The sequence below is a fragment of the Poecile atricapillus genome, chromosome 17 (assembly GCF_030490865.1).
Source record: "Poecile atricapillus isolate bPoeAtr1 chromosome 17, bPoeAtr1.hap1, whole genome shotgun sequence".
Taxonomy (NCBI): Eukaryota; Metazoa; Chordata; class Aves; order Passeriformes; family Paridae; genus Poecile; species Poecile atricapillus.
The window spans coordinates 4,794,253-4,811,519 of NC_081265.1; the positions used below are offsets into that span (position 1 = coordinate 4,794,253).

Consider the following 17,267-nt stretch of genomic DNA (forward strand, 5'->3'; position numbering starts at 1 on the left):
AATTAGGAACAGCCTGGAATACCTCACTGTATGTCTCAAGAAATTATTTATTTTCCCCAGTTCCCTTCCTTTCTTGCTCCCCTGATTCCTCTGTTCCGGAATTCATCCATCTCCTTTCCTTACTGGATCAACTTCTCTTGTCAGCATCTATTGTGCTATCCACCCACCTCCATCACTGTCAGCTCCCATTGCTCACTGACGCATGTGATTGTTAAATGCAAGTTTAATTAGAAAGTATTCATTGGTAAAAAAATTAAAATGACTGCCTAAAATTAGAATTGAGCAGAAATTGTCTGAGATTTAAAAAGCAATAGTATTATATGATATGCCTTTCTTGCTAAGTAATATCTCACTCTTTTTTTTTTTTTGTACTGATGATGAAATTAAACTGCAGAAGGGGCTGGCACAAACCACCTACAATTGAGAGACAGAACCACTCTCTGCTCAGCTCATCTCACAGCAAGGACTGACCAAAGTAATATTTTTTCCTTTTGAAGCAAGAATTGAAAGAATACATCAACTCAAGCCATCCTTTTAGTCTGATATAAAAAAGCCTGTAGCTACACATAGCTAAAAGAAAGGGTTTTAGAAATAATGTTAAAAGTTCTTAAAATCTAAGAGAGTTTTTGGTTATAAATCCAAAAGGGAAAAAAATCATGAAGTGCCTCCATTTAGCATACTGAAGTGTAAAGGTAAAATTTACAATGAAAGGAAAATTTCTGTTACCAAACACAATAATCACTAATGCAAGGCAAAAATCTCCCTCCATAACTCCCATTTAATGATCCATGTGCCTCATGCCATGAGGTAACACATCTAGTGTGAGCCATTTTGTACCTCCTTTAGGTCTCCTTTACAAGCACCAAGTAATCATGCTTTCCTCTAGGAAATTCTCCTTAAAACACACTTTTAAAAAAAGCTTTTTCTCATTCTTGGCAATCAACTTTCCTTGTACTTGTCTCCATTTACATGAGCACACTTGTGCGCCGTGTATGTCTGAGGAACTCTGCTGGCCCTCAGCTTCTCACTCCTACCTACTGAGGAGAAGTGAAAAAATGTGACAACTGCAGGAGCTGACAGCAAAGCCTACGAGCCCTGTGAGACAAGATGAGCCCTGACAGCTTCAGCACACAGATTCCCAACAAAGGGAAACTGCTCATCCCCCTTCCCCTTGTCAACATGAATCCAGATCTCTCGGGGTGCTCAAAGAAAATGAGCTCAGCACTGACTGCCAAAAGCACACACACTGCAATGGTCACTTTGCTTTTGGTCACCTTAGCTGATGGCACAGGAGCTCCCTGACACCCAGAGCCACGGGGAGACCCTGGCCATTCACCTCTCCCCACCAGCAGCCGGCTGAATCCCAGCTGGCCCTGCCAGCCAAAAAAGGATGCCAGACTTGGATCTGGGACTGACCCCTCAAGGATAAATTCCAGTCTCACCAGGGTATTTTCTGGCTTTCAGGCACTGAAATGGGGCTGAGACCAATTCCTGCCTCCCCTGTGTACTTCTTCTGACTTGGGAACAATTTGCATCTCCGTGCCCCAGAATTTCACAGTTTGTTTCCTCCCTTATGTCAAAACACCATGCTATAATAAAGGATTAATGTATCAAAATTCTAAGCACTATGTCAAAAGAAATTAATAGAGAGGCAGTTTAGGAAGTATTTACCATCCACTAAAATTGTTGAATCTGGAGAGTTTTGACTTCAGTCTCCATAGTTACCAAGAGAAAATACAACTTCTATGGGAAGAGGCACAAAGTCAACTAATTTTTTTCATAGAGGGCCCACAGTTTGAGTTAAACAAGTCTGTATGCTTTTCATGAAGTTTTTTTTTTTCTCAGAGATGCTGGAAATTATCCTAATGAGACTGCACTAATCTTGTTAGGTCATCTGTATTTTAAGATACAATAATATTACTTGTTTTTCATTATTAAAATGTTTTGATTTGAACGTCAGGACAGGCAGTGCCTATTCAAAAGCTGACTCATCTTTTCTCATTAAAGGTAAGTGAATGGAGAGAGAATAATTTGCTTTTCCAGCAGCAACAACAGAGTTCTGAAATCTAGGTCACACTAAAGAACTGTCTTGAAATACAAGCTTTAGATACTGAATTGTGTTTTTCCTTGCTGTGAAACATGGGGATTAACATGCATATTCCATCACCAATAAAGCAGCATGCAACTTGTTCATAACTGACATTTAAATGTATTTTCTGATTTGATCTGGGTCTAAAATTATTCTGTCCTTATTAGTGTCAGCTTTTATCTGGCTTCTCTGCTTGTCCATAATTACTGTAATGTTCTGATTCTCGGACACCAAATTAAATAAGCAGGGTCTAGTTCCTGGGCCCTGGAACAACACCACCAAGTAAGGCCAGTTAGGTGAAAACCTCATTCCTCACTCAGCAAAACATGGGTTTAGTCCAAGGAAGGGGAGTTTGGGGATAATTCAGGATATAAAACCCATTGGTAAAAGGACCTTTCTTTGAAATGCCATTGAAAAACAAGATTAGAATTTTGTAAGGGCTTGACTAACTGGATGACTAATTTATTTCAGATTAAATGTCTGAAATAAAGAGGGTGCAGCTGAATAAGGACAACAGCAAAGTGTTGTATTCGAGGTGTGGATAACCAGCTGTCCAGAAGGAAGTGATGCACACCCAGATGCCTTTGGTTCTGGGAGCAGAAGAAAGCCCAAATTTCACATGACCCAGTAACATGGACCTGCTGGGGAAAGAAAACACCATTTGGGACCAGGTTTGAGCTCAAATTAAAGCAAACAAGCTCATTCCATTTTTGTCTCCTGCAGGAAGCTCTCGAGTACAGAACTCAATACAACTTTAATGAATTGGAGAGAAGTCAGAGAAGTGCAAAGGTAAGGAAGTGGCTAGGAGAGATGTGGTATAGAGAAAAATTCAGCAAATTGCTGTCATTTATTTGGGGGAACTTGGGTGCTCCCTTGACACTGTTCCATAGTCCAGGCATTTTTCCTCATTGAAAAGTCACTGCATAAAACACACACAGTAATGAAAAACTATAAACAAAGAATTTTTACAAGTCACTAATAAACCTGACAGTTACCCAAGGCTGCTGGGGAATAGCATCTCTAGTGTAACAATAAATTCTAGTAATTGTAGGTTACTGTCCAGGAAGGAAAAAAAAGCTGCTTTCAGGATTTCCTATCAATAAGACACTTAATCAGAAAACAACATAAATATTAAATTCCGAAGACTTACGTTAAATCCTTGGGTTTTTGTTGTTCTTACCTATGAACGAGCAAGTCAGCTGCTTCATGACTCAAATTCCTTTCTAAAATTGGGGTAATAATTTTAATCAAGGTATAGGAATCATGTCAATAAAGCAGTTTTGATCAGATTTACAGACTGGAGAAAGAATGGATTTGTCTCACAGGTCTAGTGCTCCTTTTTCAAATTAATTTTATGCACACTCATTTTAATTTCATTTTTATCAGAATTATTTTCAATAATGTACGGTATTACATTTCCTAAGTTCAACATTTATTTTCTGTTGCAATGAAACATATTCAAATTCTTGGACAGATTTTCTTTTGGAAATAACAGTTCTATGAACACTGTCAGAATTACAACTCTTCGTTCTTATTTACCATGCAGGCAAAATTGTACATTTAAATGATTTCCAGAAAATCAAAAGTCTTGCTGCAAGTAAACAGTTATGTGGAGAAAAAGCTTTCGAATTCTTGACTGCATCCTCATAAAATTATATTAAATATGATTGGATTTTTTTTCCCTGAGTATTTCAGAAGCCATTTTTCCTGTTATGCAACCTAGAATTTTGATTTTTCTGCAAGTATGTAATTTGTTCACCTTCAGGTTTCTTACTGTGATCTGATTTGCAATGTATCTAACGAGTTGCAGAAAAGCTATCAATTTTTAATGAAACATTCCCATTTTCAAAATAACACAGAAATTTAAGGTCTGTAATATAGTGTGAAACAGATCCACTTCTCATCTTGTGTATACTTGATGTTGTTTACTGGAAAAATTAAAAGAATGCAATTCTGAGATTTATGTATTTTCTTTTTAATGTCAACTCAAATAAGGTTAAACAGCAAAAAATTCATTGAATAACTTAATAATATTACTTTTGACAAAAATGAAACTATCTTCCCATTAAATGTTTTTGTTTGGAGGGGAAAAGAAAAGCAACTTTCAGGGACTAGCAAGACTGAAATTTTCCTTTGAATAAAACAGTTGATAAATTCTCTTTCAGGAAAACTCACTCCTTTTGTTGTTGTTAGAAGTTTCAAAGGAATAATACATATTAATTTCACCAAATGAATATTTTCTAGTGGACATACTGTCTTCATTAATGTTGAGCTGACAAACATTTTACCTTTAAAGCACACACCACTGATACTAGTTTTTTTGCTAGCAAAAACTATTAAAAAGGGAGCTGTACAGCTGTGTTCAGGATATACTCTGTATAATTTATCAGGTCTCTTCTATTTCTGATTTCAGTAATTCACTGAAATATTTATGGCCTTGCCAGAACAATGAATACACAGAGTTATCTCTTCAGTTATCATTATGCTGCTGCTTCCCAGACAGCTCTTCCAGTAAGGAAGGAAAGGTACAGTTCTAGTTCAGCAGCTGAAAGAATGTCAGAATTATTCCTCAATGCACACTTGTGCCACAAAGTAGACCTTGCAGGAAATAATTTTGCATAATACTAAAAATACAAGAAGATACAGCATCTTTAATATCAGGAGCCAAACTAACTGAAGTTAAGCAGGACATGCCTGTCCATGCCACAGTTACAGCTGGATTTTGATGTACAGGCAGAAGGTAAAAAGGGGATGGGGAATGTTCTGGCTGATGAACTACAGCCAATTACCTGCACAAAGTTACAGCACCACTGTGTTCATAAAATACAAGATTCAAGAACAAAATGGCAAAAGTGTATAAATAAATTATGTATAAATAAATAGCATTAATTCTGTTGCAATAAACAAACACACCAGGCCTGCAACAAACAAAATAAATATGAATACTTAAAAATACTGGCTTTTTTCAACATAGCAAAATTGTTATTTGTGAAGCCTTGCTACTCTACTTTATAGCTTAGTTCCACCCACACTGTCAAAAGGATGGGAAGGGATAACTGACATTTTCCTGACTATGGAATGGTTTTGGCATTTAAACACAATACAGTTGAAAAATCCCTAAACTGATGAAATGGATAGATCCAATATTTCAGCTTTTAATGCCAAAGATGTAAGGCATTGCCCAAAAATCAAAAGCAATTTAACCAACAAGCACTAATGGATGTTGAGCAGCAGCAGTTTCTGTTCTCTTCTCCTATTCAGTCAGCTTTCAAGGAAAATGAATATAAAATCCAGGCAAGTAAACTTCTGCCTGTAGGATCTTCAAAATCAAATGCAAAGTGACTGGCAAGATCAATATGAGTAAATTAAGTAGGAGTTTTGGGATCTGTATTAATTTGGAGATCATTTGAGTGAACTTGAGCATGATTGCCCTGTGTCAGATCCCAGGCTGAGAGCAAATTAAACATACGTGATGGGATAAAACAGCTCCAAATTCACTGCTTGAGCTCCTGCTGAGTGGAGAACCTGGCTTCAGAACACTTCCTGGATGTGGATGGTTGGGATTGTGTCAAGTACAGCAAGACAGCATTTTTTGACAGAAGTTTCAGAGGCAGAGGGAGGAAACTGGCAGCCAAAATATTCAAAAGCTGTGTTATAGGAGTGCCCATTTTGAAATGCTGATTGCCTGCTCTTTGATGAGATAACTATGTGCCAGGATTAATGAGACTTTGGTCATTACCAGTAGCCAGTGTATTCCTTTTCTAAATTTGTAATAGAAAAGAAGAAAATGCTATCTCTATTCTTTCTAGCATGATTTGCACCATATGGTCTACTAAGTGCAGGAAGCAACTCCTTTTAAATGCTGCAGTTCTTCACTGAGGCATTATTATCCTCTGCATGATGAAAGTAATTTCAAGTGTTCAGGAGATGCTCAGATTCTGTAAAGCAGAACGGCCTCTCAAGGCTTGGTTTATAAAAATAGCTTGGTCTTTAAAGAAGATGAAGAATGGCTCTTTCAAGGGATGAGCTTGATTATTCTGTTTATTACTTCGTTATTTGCATTTTGGGGTCTGGAGGATCCTGAAGTAGTAAGCCCTGGAAAATGAGCTGTTGTTTTTTTTTTTCAGAGTCTTCACTTGAAGAATCACCAAAGTGCCTTCACAGAGCTGTCACTCAGGCTGCTGAGCTGAAAGCTGATCTCCAGCAGTATCACAAGAAAAATGGTACTTGAAGATTTTCAGGAATACACTGAATTTCTTCAAGCCTCTTTCCTCAGGCAAAATGTCAGACTATTACAGAGGAAGGGGATAGTTTGTGCAGGTAACTCATAAATATGTCATTTTGGCCTGGTTGTCAAGGAAGATTTTTTACAAAGGAAGCAGTTTTCTGTTGGAAAAACACTCTACAACCTTGTCTTGGAACCCAGACTTCATTTCACATGTATTGTAAATGAATCAAAGAGGAATTTTGGCTGGAGCTCCTTTACTTTGTATTTACAAGAATGAAGCAATAATGAAAGAAGAGTTCTGTTTAGAAGGTAAAATGTATCACAAAGGTTTCCCAGCCAGACATTCTGATCCACTGAGCAACCTCAAAAATATTAACTCCAGTACCCTCTTTAAGAATTCAATAACAAATTATGTTGTGGACACCTTCCTGTAAAAAGGAAAGCCTTCAGTCTGCACTGTAGTCTCTATTACACTTTTCTCTTTGATGGATGATATTTATGAAATGCCACATACACAAGAGCCCCCTTTCTATGACAGCCCATCTGCAAGAAAACTTCAGATCAAATGGAAAACATTTAGTGAGAAGCTGGCAGAGAACACTGCAGACAGAATGCTATTACATAGTTCCTTTGCCTTAAGCACTTTTTTTTTTTTTTTTTGGAGGGAGAGGGAGAAAAAAGCCAGTGAGGTTTAAAGCTTTAATCTCATACCCAAGCTTGTCAGAGCCCAAATCTATCTGTAATGCTCTCCAAATCAGAATGAACTCAGAAAGATGACGTTCGATCTTTAAATCCTTCTCTGCAGACCTATTTTTAATTCTCAGGTTCATAAAATGGATCCCTCCTGTGGCTCCAGAGCTAACATGTATCCTACCTATTATGTCTGACATAAACACGTTAGAATTCAGCTGTTAGAATTCTAATTCTAGAATTTAGAACCAAAAGTTTTCTTTCTACAATTTCCTGTGTACTGTAATAAAACCACATCAGTGTGACAGAACTACAGTTTTCATTGGTGCAAAATCAATTATCTCCTTTCCTGGTCACTGTTATTCTTTTCACTCCACCAGTAACACTAACTCTAATATTCTGGATACTTTTGAACAAATTGTATCTTCTTATTTTGCTTTCTTTGCCACAGAGTGAGTAATAAATGCTTCATAAATAATGCCAAAAAATGATTTTTCATTTCTTATTTTCTCAACAATAATTTTTTCAGTTTCTTTCTAAATTAATTCCCAAACAGTCAAATCTATTCAAATATTTGATACAATAATTATGGGCAACCATAACTAACCACCTTTCCAAAACCTCCTGTGATGTACCATTTCTGTTCCATTTTTGTAAATCAATCCATTTAAACTGGATTAGAACTGACAAGCCTGATCAACTATAGACAAAACCATCAAAATACACAATCATTTCAATGATCTGAACCAGGAATTACATGATAATTCAAAGCTGTGTCTTAAGATTTTCAAATGATGCAGTTTATTAATCACTCTCATGAACTACCATCACTTTCACCAATGGGAACAGATTTCTGTTTATGACCTGAGGACATAAACAGATATCTCCAAATGGAACTGCTGCCTACATTCACTCCCTACAGCAACAACATCTTCATTAAAACACTTTGATACATGTTCATGTAAATCCAGCAGAATAACATTTTGCAAATATTCCAATATGAAAAACAGAGCATTAAAGTAATGAAATTCTGCTAGTTTTACATGATTCTGGTAATCTTCATATTCCTCACTTTGGCATTAATTTTGTGCTTTAAGTTTTCCTGCAAAGAAATGTACTCTGGAATAACTTTATATCTAATTATAGTTTGATGAAGATGCATCCTGAGCTGACACCGAACCTGCTCTGTCTTTCCATGCTAGGAATGATTTATTCTGCCAGTTCACATCCAATTTTAAATGAAATTATCCATCTTCTTGGCTGATGAACTGATAGCAGATTTCAAAAGCACACAGAGATGGACACACTCACTCACAATCTACTTCCAAAATGGCACGGACAGACTTGGCAAGGTCCCTGGCTTCTGCTGCAAGAGCTGCTGTGACAGTGGGTCCGACCCTTCCCAGCCGAGCCAGAAGTGCTTTAGTGGACAATGTTCTCCTGTCACTAAGATAATAAAAAAAATGTTTATTTGTAAGATGATAAAGGAAACTCCATTCAATAAGGTAAACTTGTTTTTCTAAAGTGGTTTTGTTCTCACTGTATGAACAAAAAAAGATTCACAAAGCTCCCAAATCAGTGAGTTTGCCCCAGCAGCAGTCCTGGCTGAACAATGAAGGCATTTGGAATGTTCGATTCAAGTAACATTCACAACTCAAAATGCACTGTCAAGGGCTCAGTGGGTGTCAGGAAAGGAACTTGAATGGAATTCTCATACCAGCATTTAAGAAGGGACACTGCTTCAAGGGACCCAATTCTTATCTCCTCTGCTGTTAGTGAGTCAGTTTGTCACATTGGCTTAGTATTTGATAATTAATTCATTCACTAAAATAAATTCTATGAACTTTGTAAAACAGACAACATCATTGCTGCATCTCACTGATTATCTATGATGTCTTAGTTGGTCTGTGCCTGCATAGGTTTTTTGAAATAAAGTTCCAGTTCACTTCACTTAAATACATTTGATTTCCTTGAGAGCTGTCTTGAAAATAACTGCAGGAAGGAGACTAAACAATTTTACTATTACATAAATATTAATGGAATGCTATCTGGGATATATAGGCACAATCATGACAATTTTCTGAAGGACCAAAGGCTGCTTAAATCTTCTTGAATATTCCCAGCAGCTTTTTAAACAAGAGAAGTAATAAAATGTAAGTGGATACGCATTTTATCAATTTATTTATATGCTACTGGATTCATTGTGATGCAAAATCACCTAGGAAAATCTAAAAAAATATTAAAAAATTATAACCCACTGTTAAGGTTCCTTGCATTTTAACTAATCCTTAGTACATTATAATTACTTTATGGAAACATCCAGACAATCATAGCTATGTAATTACTAAGTGTTTTAATTTAATTCAGTGGTTTTTAATGAAGCTGTATCCCGAAAGCCTAATTTATAATTCATGCCATTCCCTCTCCTTCAATAAAATGACACTCAGAACTATACAGCAAAAGTGTAGAAAAAAATAGCTACAAGGAAGTTTTCTGAGACTTGGAAACAACAGTAGAGTTTTTCACGATTAATATTGCTATTTCATTACCTTAAAACTGTTGAGGAAGTAGAGTTATCTGAAAGTATTTCATGCACAACCTGTTGGTCATAGTCAAGAAGTTAACAGTTTATAAATCAACACAGTCAAAAAGTTAATACCTTATAGTTTGATGTTCTATTTGGGGCTGGGGAATTTGATTTGCAATTAAAGAGTTTAGTGTCTCCCAGCTAGAAGTGCAAAATTAAAAACCAAAATATTATGATCCCTTTAAACAAAGTAAATATAACATCACTTTTTTGTTGTTTCATAACATGCCAAAGAATTATCAGATATTAGCTTTCTCTGCCTTTTCTTCTGAGGAGTTTCACAGAAATTGATAGAGTTTAGGTGGAAAAAAAACCTGGTTATTTTCATTTGTCCAGTATAGAAAAATACAAAGATTATGTAAACCTCTGGATCTGTACACTCATACATTATCTGTATTTCTAGGAATGAAAGGATCTCTGCAAACTAGTTTATAGTCATTTTACTATGCTTATCCCTCACAAACATCAACACAAGCATTTTCCAAATAAGGCATTGTTAGACATGAAAGGCAAAGTTACCTCTACAAATTGTAGCAATTTTTCAGTGGCCACCTCAAAGGTCTTCCTGGCTGACTCTGATTTCCGCAGCTGGCAGTCAAGCACTGTAACTCTCTTTCTCAAGTCTTGAATGTTCTCCTGGAAAAGGTATTTTAAGGCTTTTATTCTAATAACTTTCTTCCCATGGATAGAGACACAGTGTGAACAGGGTGTTTGGAATGTTTAACACACTCTTCTCTACATTTCTGTAAAACACTTAACTGGAATGCCTGACCAGCTGGCAAATCTGCTCCAAGCTTTTGGCAAATGATAGAAGGGTAAATTAAAACTGGAAGATAACAACAAGGATAGGGCTGAAAATTAAGAGAGTTTGAACTAATTGATGAATGGATCAGAAATACCAACCTGATGGTGACAGTATCTCTCAGCAGGGTGCCATAAACAGCCAGAACAAACTCAGTCCCCTGGTTTGCATTCAACCCAGTAATTATGGCACATCTTGGAGGAAACTACCCCCCAGGATGTCTCTGCATGCACTTGTATAACCTATTGATCAGTGTTATGCATCCCTCCCTCCTTCAGTACAGAAGATGTGAGCCCTATTAGATCCAGCCCTGGAGGCTCTGGGTTTCATCAGAGTCCCTGGCACTGTTCCTGTGACAGGACCACGAGTGAAATCCTCACATGTACCTGGGCACCTCTGTTTAGCTCAGCTGTCTGCTGGACACAAAACCCAGAAAGATCTCTCCAAAATACAGAAAAAGCACTGTAGTTAAAAATATACTTTTATATCACACTGCAGGTGATCATTCTGAAAGCCCACAACAACCTACTCTAAAACCCTTACAAAATAATCACCAAAACCCACTTATTAACTTTACTGGAAGTAAATTTGTTTGTATACACTGTACAAAGCAGCAGAATCATCACTGCCCCAAATGTCAAAGAATCTGCTGATTCAAACACCAGTTTTTGGTAATTTCACTGTCCACTCTGGAGAAGAAGCTGGTGAGAGATCTCACTCTTTCACACTAAAAAAGTGAGAGGGACCAATGTGATTTTTATTTATGCCTCAACATACGTTATACTCTGTTTAGTGAGTGTGTTTTAGGGGGAGATTTACTTGGGCATTAAAAGAAAAGAAAAAAACCAATCAGGTGTGACCCTGCCTGAAACTTGACTCCCCTTTTACAGCAGGACAGGACAAAAGGGTATAATATGGAGTTGGTACCTACGTGATACTGCTTCTTTGGGATAAGAAATGCAGAGATTCAAATCTCCACACGGGTATTGTAGTACTCAGTCAGAATTTCAGGAACTCAAGCTAGAATCTCTGGAACAAATGTCTAGGAAAGCAACCCACACTCTCTGAATCTCTTAAAATTTGGCTATTTATTAAAGTCCTAGAAAACAAACAGTGCTGCAAGAACACCTGACATAAAACATGGGGCATCTCACCCAGATGTTCAGAAAGAACATCCAGGGTGTGACTCACATAATCACTCACAACCAGACGAGAGGAATTCCTCTTGGGAGCTACAGGGACTTGCTAAGCTGTTTTCTGCAAGCTTGTTTACCACAGAGCTTGACTTTACCTTCTAATGTCTTGAAATATTAAATTAATTCTCAGGATAAAATAAGGCAACATTTCTGGAGGTTTTCTTCACCAGGTCATATGTGCATCCATTTTTATGAGAAAAACAAGGTAACCTCATAAATGCCAACCTGCTTGCACTTGTTCAAACTGTGTCTAAAACACAAGTCAGGAGTTACGGAAAAAAATTATTTTATATTAATCTTTTATTTTTTTTTTAATTTTTATTTTATTTCTTAACCTGTTCTGAAATGCCTCACTGGAGATGAAGTAGATTTAAAATGTAAGGCTAAATTAAAACTTTTTTGGCAGGATTACTACATTTAAATGATTACCTTGATTAAATCTAAATTTACTTTAGAACAGGACTGGACTTTACATGGTTGTTATTTGCCTAACCAGAAACATAAACCTGAAGGCTATTTTCTGATGTGTACAAAAGCATACAAATATATGCAAGGTGTAGTTTTTAAAGACAATATATCTGCAGCCCAGGAACTATTCCATGTTTAATGCTTGAGATGTACCATTCTGACCTAAAACCCACATATGCTGGGAGCTCCTGTTCTTCCAGCCCAAAGATGTCTGGATAAAGGAAGCCTCATACACCATTACCCCCTTCACTACACATCATCCCAGTTATTGAATAATACAAGACAAACAGTGACCTACTTTAGAAAAGCAGATGAAAAGAAAATGAAAACAAGACACATGACAACAGCAAGGAAACCATGGTAACTCTGACAGGCTTTGCTTACTTTATTTTGGCCAGAATGCTCAGCGAGCTGAGCCTTCAACTCTCCAATTTCAGCCTCTAACAGGTGAATCACCTCTTCATAGTCCATCTCCATTCCCCGAGCCTGCCTTTGTGCAGCCTCTGCAAGGTGAATTCTGCTTCTCAGGGCTCTTGTCTCCTCCACAGCTGCCTTGGCTTCCTGCAGGTTATATAATTCAGTGGAAAAGTTACAATTCCAGCTACCAAAAAGAGCAGATTTAGTTCACAAGTATTGCAGTTGGCATCTGGGCTACCTGTTAGCGTTCAGGGTTAGAGTGTTCAATTGCTAATTTTAAATATATGATGTGCAAATGAAAAACAGGTATGTACAGAGAAATAATTTTCCTAATAAATTAAAGAACAAGTTCTATAATTACTGAAAATCTACTTAAATGAAAGGTTTTCTTGAAAGGCACCAGATGCTGTTGATCTGCCCCACTGCTTCCATACCAAAAAAGTACCTTAATGAGATGTTACTTCATTTCATTATTATTGCCTGAATTCACACTCTAGTCACAGCTCACACATCATGTAGATGAACTTTTAATGTAAGTATTCAGTCCACACTCTTCTCAGAATCAGTGCTTTTTATAAAATCTATTTTTCTGCCTAGTTCCTGCTCCTGTTATGCTCCTAATGTCCTGGATTATCACAGAAGAGTGTTAGATAAAACTTATATATAAATAATGTACAGAAAACAGAAAATCAGAAACTGTTAGCTTTTAATTCAGCTAATGTAACCCCTAAGTGTTGCAAAATCTCCTCTGAAGAAAGATATTGCTCAGTTAATTTTAGGACTGAACACTGATTGAAGTTAACTTTGATTAGTAAATTAGAAAGCCAAACTAAAGGTCTGTAAAACAGACTACAATGAGCTTACACTCATCTAGGAATAAAACAAACAAACTGCTTACACAAAACGTACAGCTTCACAGGCACCAAAACCACTAAACCATCTTTTCCCTCAGCTTTTAATTAATCTGTAAGAAAAGTCACTTTATATCAATTTTCTGAATAATTAAAATGATCAGATTTGAATACACATATTCACACAGCTGGAAGTTTTTTGTAGAAGTTGCTCAGTTAAGGATTCACTTAGGTGAATATTCTATTCCGGGTCTACCTATAACATCTTATTATTATAATTATATCCTGGTTGAGAATGGAACTACAGGGAAAACAGGTGGGTGTAGAGGAGAAACACACTATGACTCTTTAACATGGAGGAAATAACCTTTTAGAAGCTAGGTTTGAAATTGCTGTTTTTAAAAAACCAAGATTACCAGATCTTCCTGTTCTGTGGAAGAAATTGCATATAACAGATGTCATAATAGAAATGTCTAGAGAGGTCAGTTAAACTTAAAAATGCAGATTTAATTCCTTCCTAACGTAGAAGTATTTGTTCTGTACAATCAATATCCTTTAAGTCAGGTTTTCCTAAACTTTGTGATAATGTTCTTTCAGTAAAATGATCTACCAATCTCAGCTTCATATGACTTTTAACTGCTACACTGTTAGGCTTAATGAACAATATATTCCAGGCCATAAATCAGCTAATCTCAGTGACATATAACCAGTACATCATCTTCCTCATCTTTGCAATATAATAACAATTTGGACAATGGCCAGGGACATCCTGGACTCTCAGAAAATAGAGCAGTGGAAGAAGTAAGCACACACATAGAACAGCAACACCATTAGCGAACACAGCTGACATTGGTGTTGTATAATTTAGAGGTTTCTGTTACAGGGCACAAGCACTAAGAAATCCATTGACAGCAAGTAGAATGATTTCCTTTTTTAATTTGGAAGCATTAGGTGAACTACACAAGGACCAACTGCAGCTGGAAACAGACTCATCCCAAACTCATGACTCCATGTGTGTGCTATTCCTCACACTGGTGTCACAGCTGTGTGTTTACAGCACTAAGAGCAGCGTGAGGGGCATTACTGCTCACACTCCCTGAAAGCACAGCAATCACCCCTCCTGCAAGCTGTTTGTGGCACTCCTTTTTCCTAGAAACAATTCAGGGAACACAGGGATTTCTTAGAAGTTATCAACCTATAGAGTTAGAGGCAGAGGTTACTGCCTTTGGGGAGGGCATTTTCTTGCCACTGTAAGAAACAAAACGAATCAAGAGTGAGAAGAGCTGGGCCCTGCTGCTATAGAGGATGAGTTGGGAGCCTTCAGCAGCAAAGGCATCCTTGGGAACAGGAGGTGGGAAAAAGACTCTTGGAGACAAAAGTTAAAAGATGCTCTGATGTTAGGTTTGACTAATATAAATGAACACAGTGGCCTTGAAAAAAGGTGGCATCTTAAAAACCCACACTTAGGAATTATTTAAATAAACTGACATGAGAAAAGTGAAGAGAAAATTGCTATTATGAAAAGGGAGGTCTTCATTTTTAAAGAAGACCTCCTTGAGATAAAGGTTTAATATCTTATAATCCAGAATTGCCTTTACTCCTCCATTGTTTTTTCAGAACCCCAGTTGTTGAATATTAATTTCTTTGTAATAGCAGACTAAGTATGACCAGATTTCAATAGTGAAAGACCTAAAGGAATAATTAAAGAACAATGGCTTCTTACATTACAATGAAAGAATTACACACTACAACTGAATTAGTAAAATCATTTGACACACCAGAACCGTTTGCTGGAGCAGAGGGGCATAAAGGGAAATGATTCCATCAGGTTTTTCCATTCTCCAGTTATGGGATTGGCACTGTGGGGACACAGTGGGTTCTCTCACCTGGCAGGTGAGGGGGGCCCCACCAGTGAAGAACTGATGGGTAGCACACACTTCAGAAACACCAGCTCTTGTCACACTCAAATGTATGAAAAAAGTGTCCAAGGCCAGGCTGGAGGGGGCTTGGAGCAATCTGGGATAGTGGAGGGTGTCCCTCTCCATGGCAGGGGGTGGAATGAAATGAGCTTTAAGGTCCTTTCCAACCTAAACCAGCCTAGGATTCTAGATAGGGGATCTGCAGCTGCTAATATTTCTTTTATATAAATACCTCATGGGACCCATTGTCCTGATCTGGTATGAAGCCAATACAACCAAAAAGGATCTAGCAGCTGGAGGAGAGAAGCTGAATGCTTAAATGAGCAATTTCAAGGTACAGGTTTCTTCCTAATCCAGGTTCCATTTCTTCCTTGGATAAATTCGAGTGTCAGAAGGTTTTATTCATGTTTTATTCCAGCCACCACAAACTAAGCCATCAGAACTAAGACATTATTTTAAACCACATGGAAACTGTAGTTACAAATCAATCACACTTGTTGATTAGTTCTACAAAAATTGTACGTTGAAATCATCCTTTAAAAGAACTTTGAATATCTTTACTATGTATTAAAATAAAAAAAACAAATTAAATAAACCAGTACTTCTTTCAGGCAGGGTGAAATAAATTAGATACTGCTTTCAAAATAGCAGCTATTCAAAGCCCCTCTTTTCCCTTTAGAGAAAACATCCACAGAGTGGCAAAGATCAGCCCTATGAACCAAGTCCAGGAGTTTGGGATACCACAAACAATATCTTATCTTTACAACCTCTCCCATTTCCTATGTTCAGCTGAGTGCTCCAGCTGACAGAAACTGCCCAGAAAAAGCTGTAGTACAGAAGGGACCATTCAGAGTGAAATATGAAATATCCCAGGACTCTCAGGCAGCACAGGATCCAGTCCAACTCCACCAGGAAGAGAGAAGACATCATTACAGATTTCACATTCAAGCTCTTGGCAAGACTTCAGGTACTCAAAAGTGCCTTTCTGTGTTTTGTGCCAATTTCAGCTTACACATGATTTCAAGGAAGACACAAAGATATAGCACTGTATCACAGCTTCAAAGTAAAAATAGATCAATTAATGAATTTTAATTGTCACATACCAATATTAGAAAATAATTACTACCTCACTGCAAGTTTAGCAGCATTTCTAATCTTAAGAGCTTATTCATGCTGTTAGCTACTGAGTCAAGCACTGTTTAATGAGTTGGTACTAACAAAACATGTTCATTAACCAGAATATTTGTACCCCTGTTTTAATTAATCTGTAATCTCTGTAATTCAACAATTAGTAGAAAAGAGAAATACCACAAAATATACCCTAATACATGACTGGTAACCTAAATCCTCATTTAAAACCTTGTTTTTCAGGAAAACAGTCATTTTAAAAAAAATGTTTAAATTACACTGAAGTCAGAAGACCTTAAGCACAGACTTAAATTGGTTTTTTTTGCATACTTTGGTTGTTTGTTACTTTTAATCAGGCCATTAGGGCTCAATAATGTACTCATTAACTCCTTTGACTAACCAGCTCAAGCAGGAATGCACGTCTTAAGTTAAATGGCAACTTGTACTGTAAGCAGCCTATTTTTAAAAAACTTATCACCATGAATCTCAGTGCCAATTTTGGTTTTAAACAACAGAAATAGATATATAATAACATATATAAAACACTTGAAGATGCACCAAGTATAAACAGAAGAAAATGTCCATTAAAAGCCCACTTATATCTCCTAAAATAGATCACACAATGCTATAATTATATATAATTTATTATTTCTCTTTCACTTCACTCTATGGAACCCTTTAAATGCCTACAAGAAAATCAGTATTTATCCCTGGGAGGTTTGCAGGGCAAAGCTGAATTTCACCACCCCACAACAGTACCTGAGAAAAATAAAAGTGGGAGGACCTCGAGTGGTGGCAAATGGGCACTGCTGCCACTTAAAACATCTTAAACCAGCCCTGTCCAAGGCTGCTTTCCCAGGAAAAGCAGGTTTGTACTGGGGATTTACTCTGT

At 37.1% G+C, this 17,267-nt stretch overlaps 1 protein-coding gene across 3 annotated transcripts in view; it reads right to left on the reverse strand.

Annotated features, from left to right (window-relative positions):
* The window catches only part of STXBP4 (syntaxin binding protein 4), a 63,553-nt gene that overhangs the window by 21,366 nt on the left and 24,920 nt on the right, over nt 1-17,267 (reverse strand). For all 3 annotated transcript variants that reach the window (XM_058852648.1, XM_058852649.1, XM_058852647.1), the window contains 4 exons: nt 12,445-12,621; nt 10,114-10,230; nt 9,557-9,606; nt 8,323-8,453 (listed from right to left, as the gene is read on the reverse strand). In XM_058852648.1, coding sequence (XP_058708631.1) covers nt 8,323-8,453; nt 9,557-9,606; nt 10,114-10,230; nt 12,445-12,621 — 475 coding nt within the window. The remainder of the gene's footprint in view (nt 1-8,322; nt 8,454-9,556; nt 9,607-10,113; nt 10,231-12,444; nt 12,622-17,267) is intronic.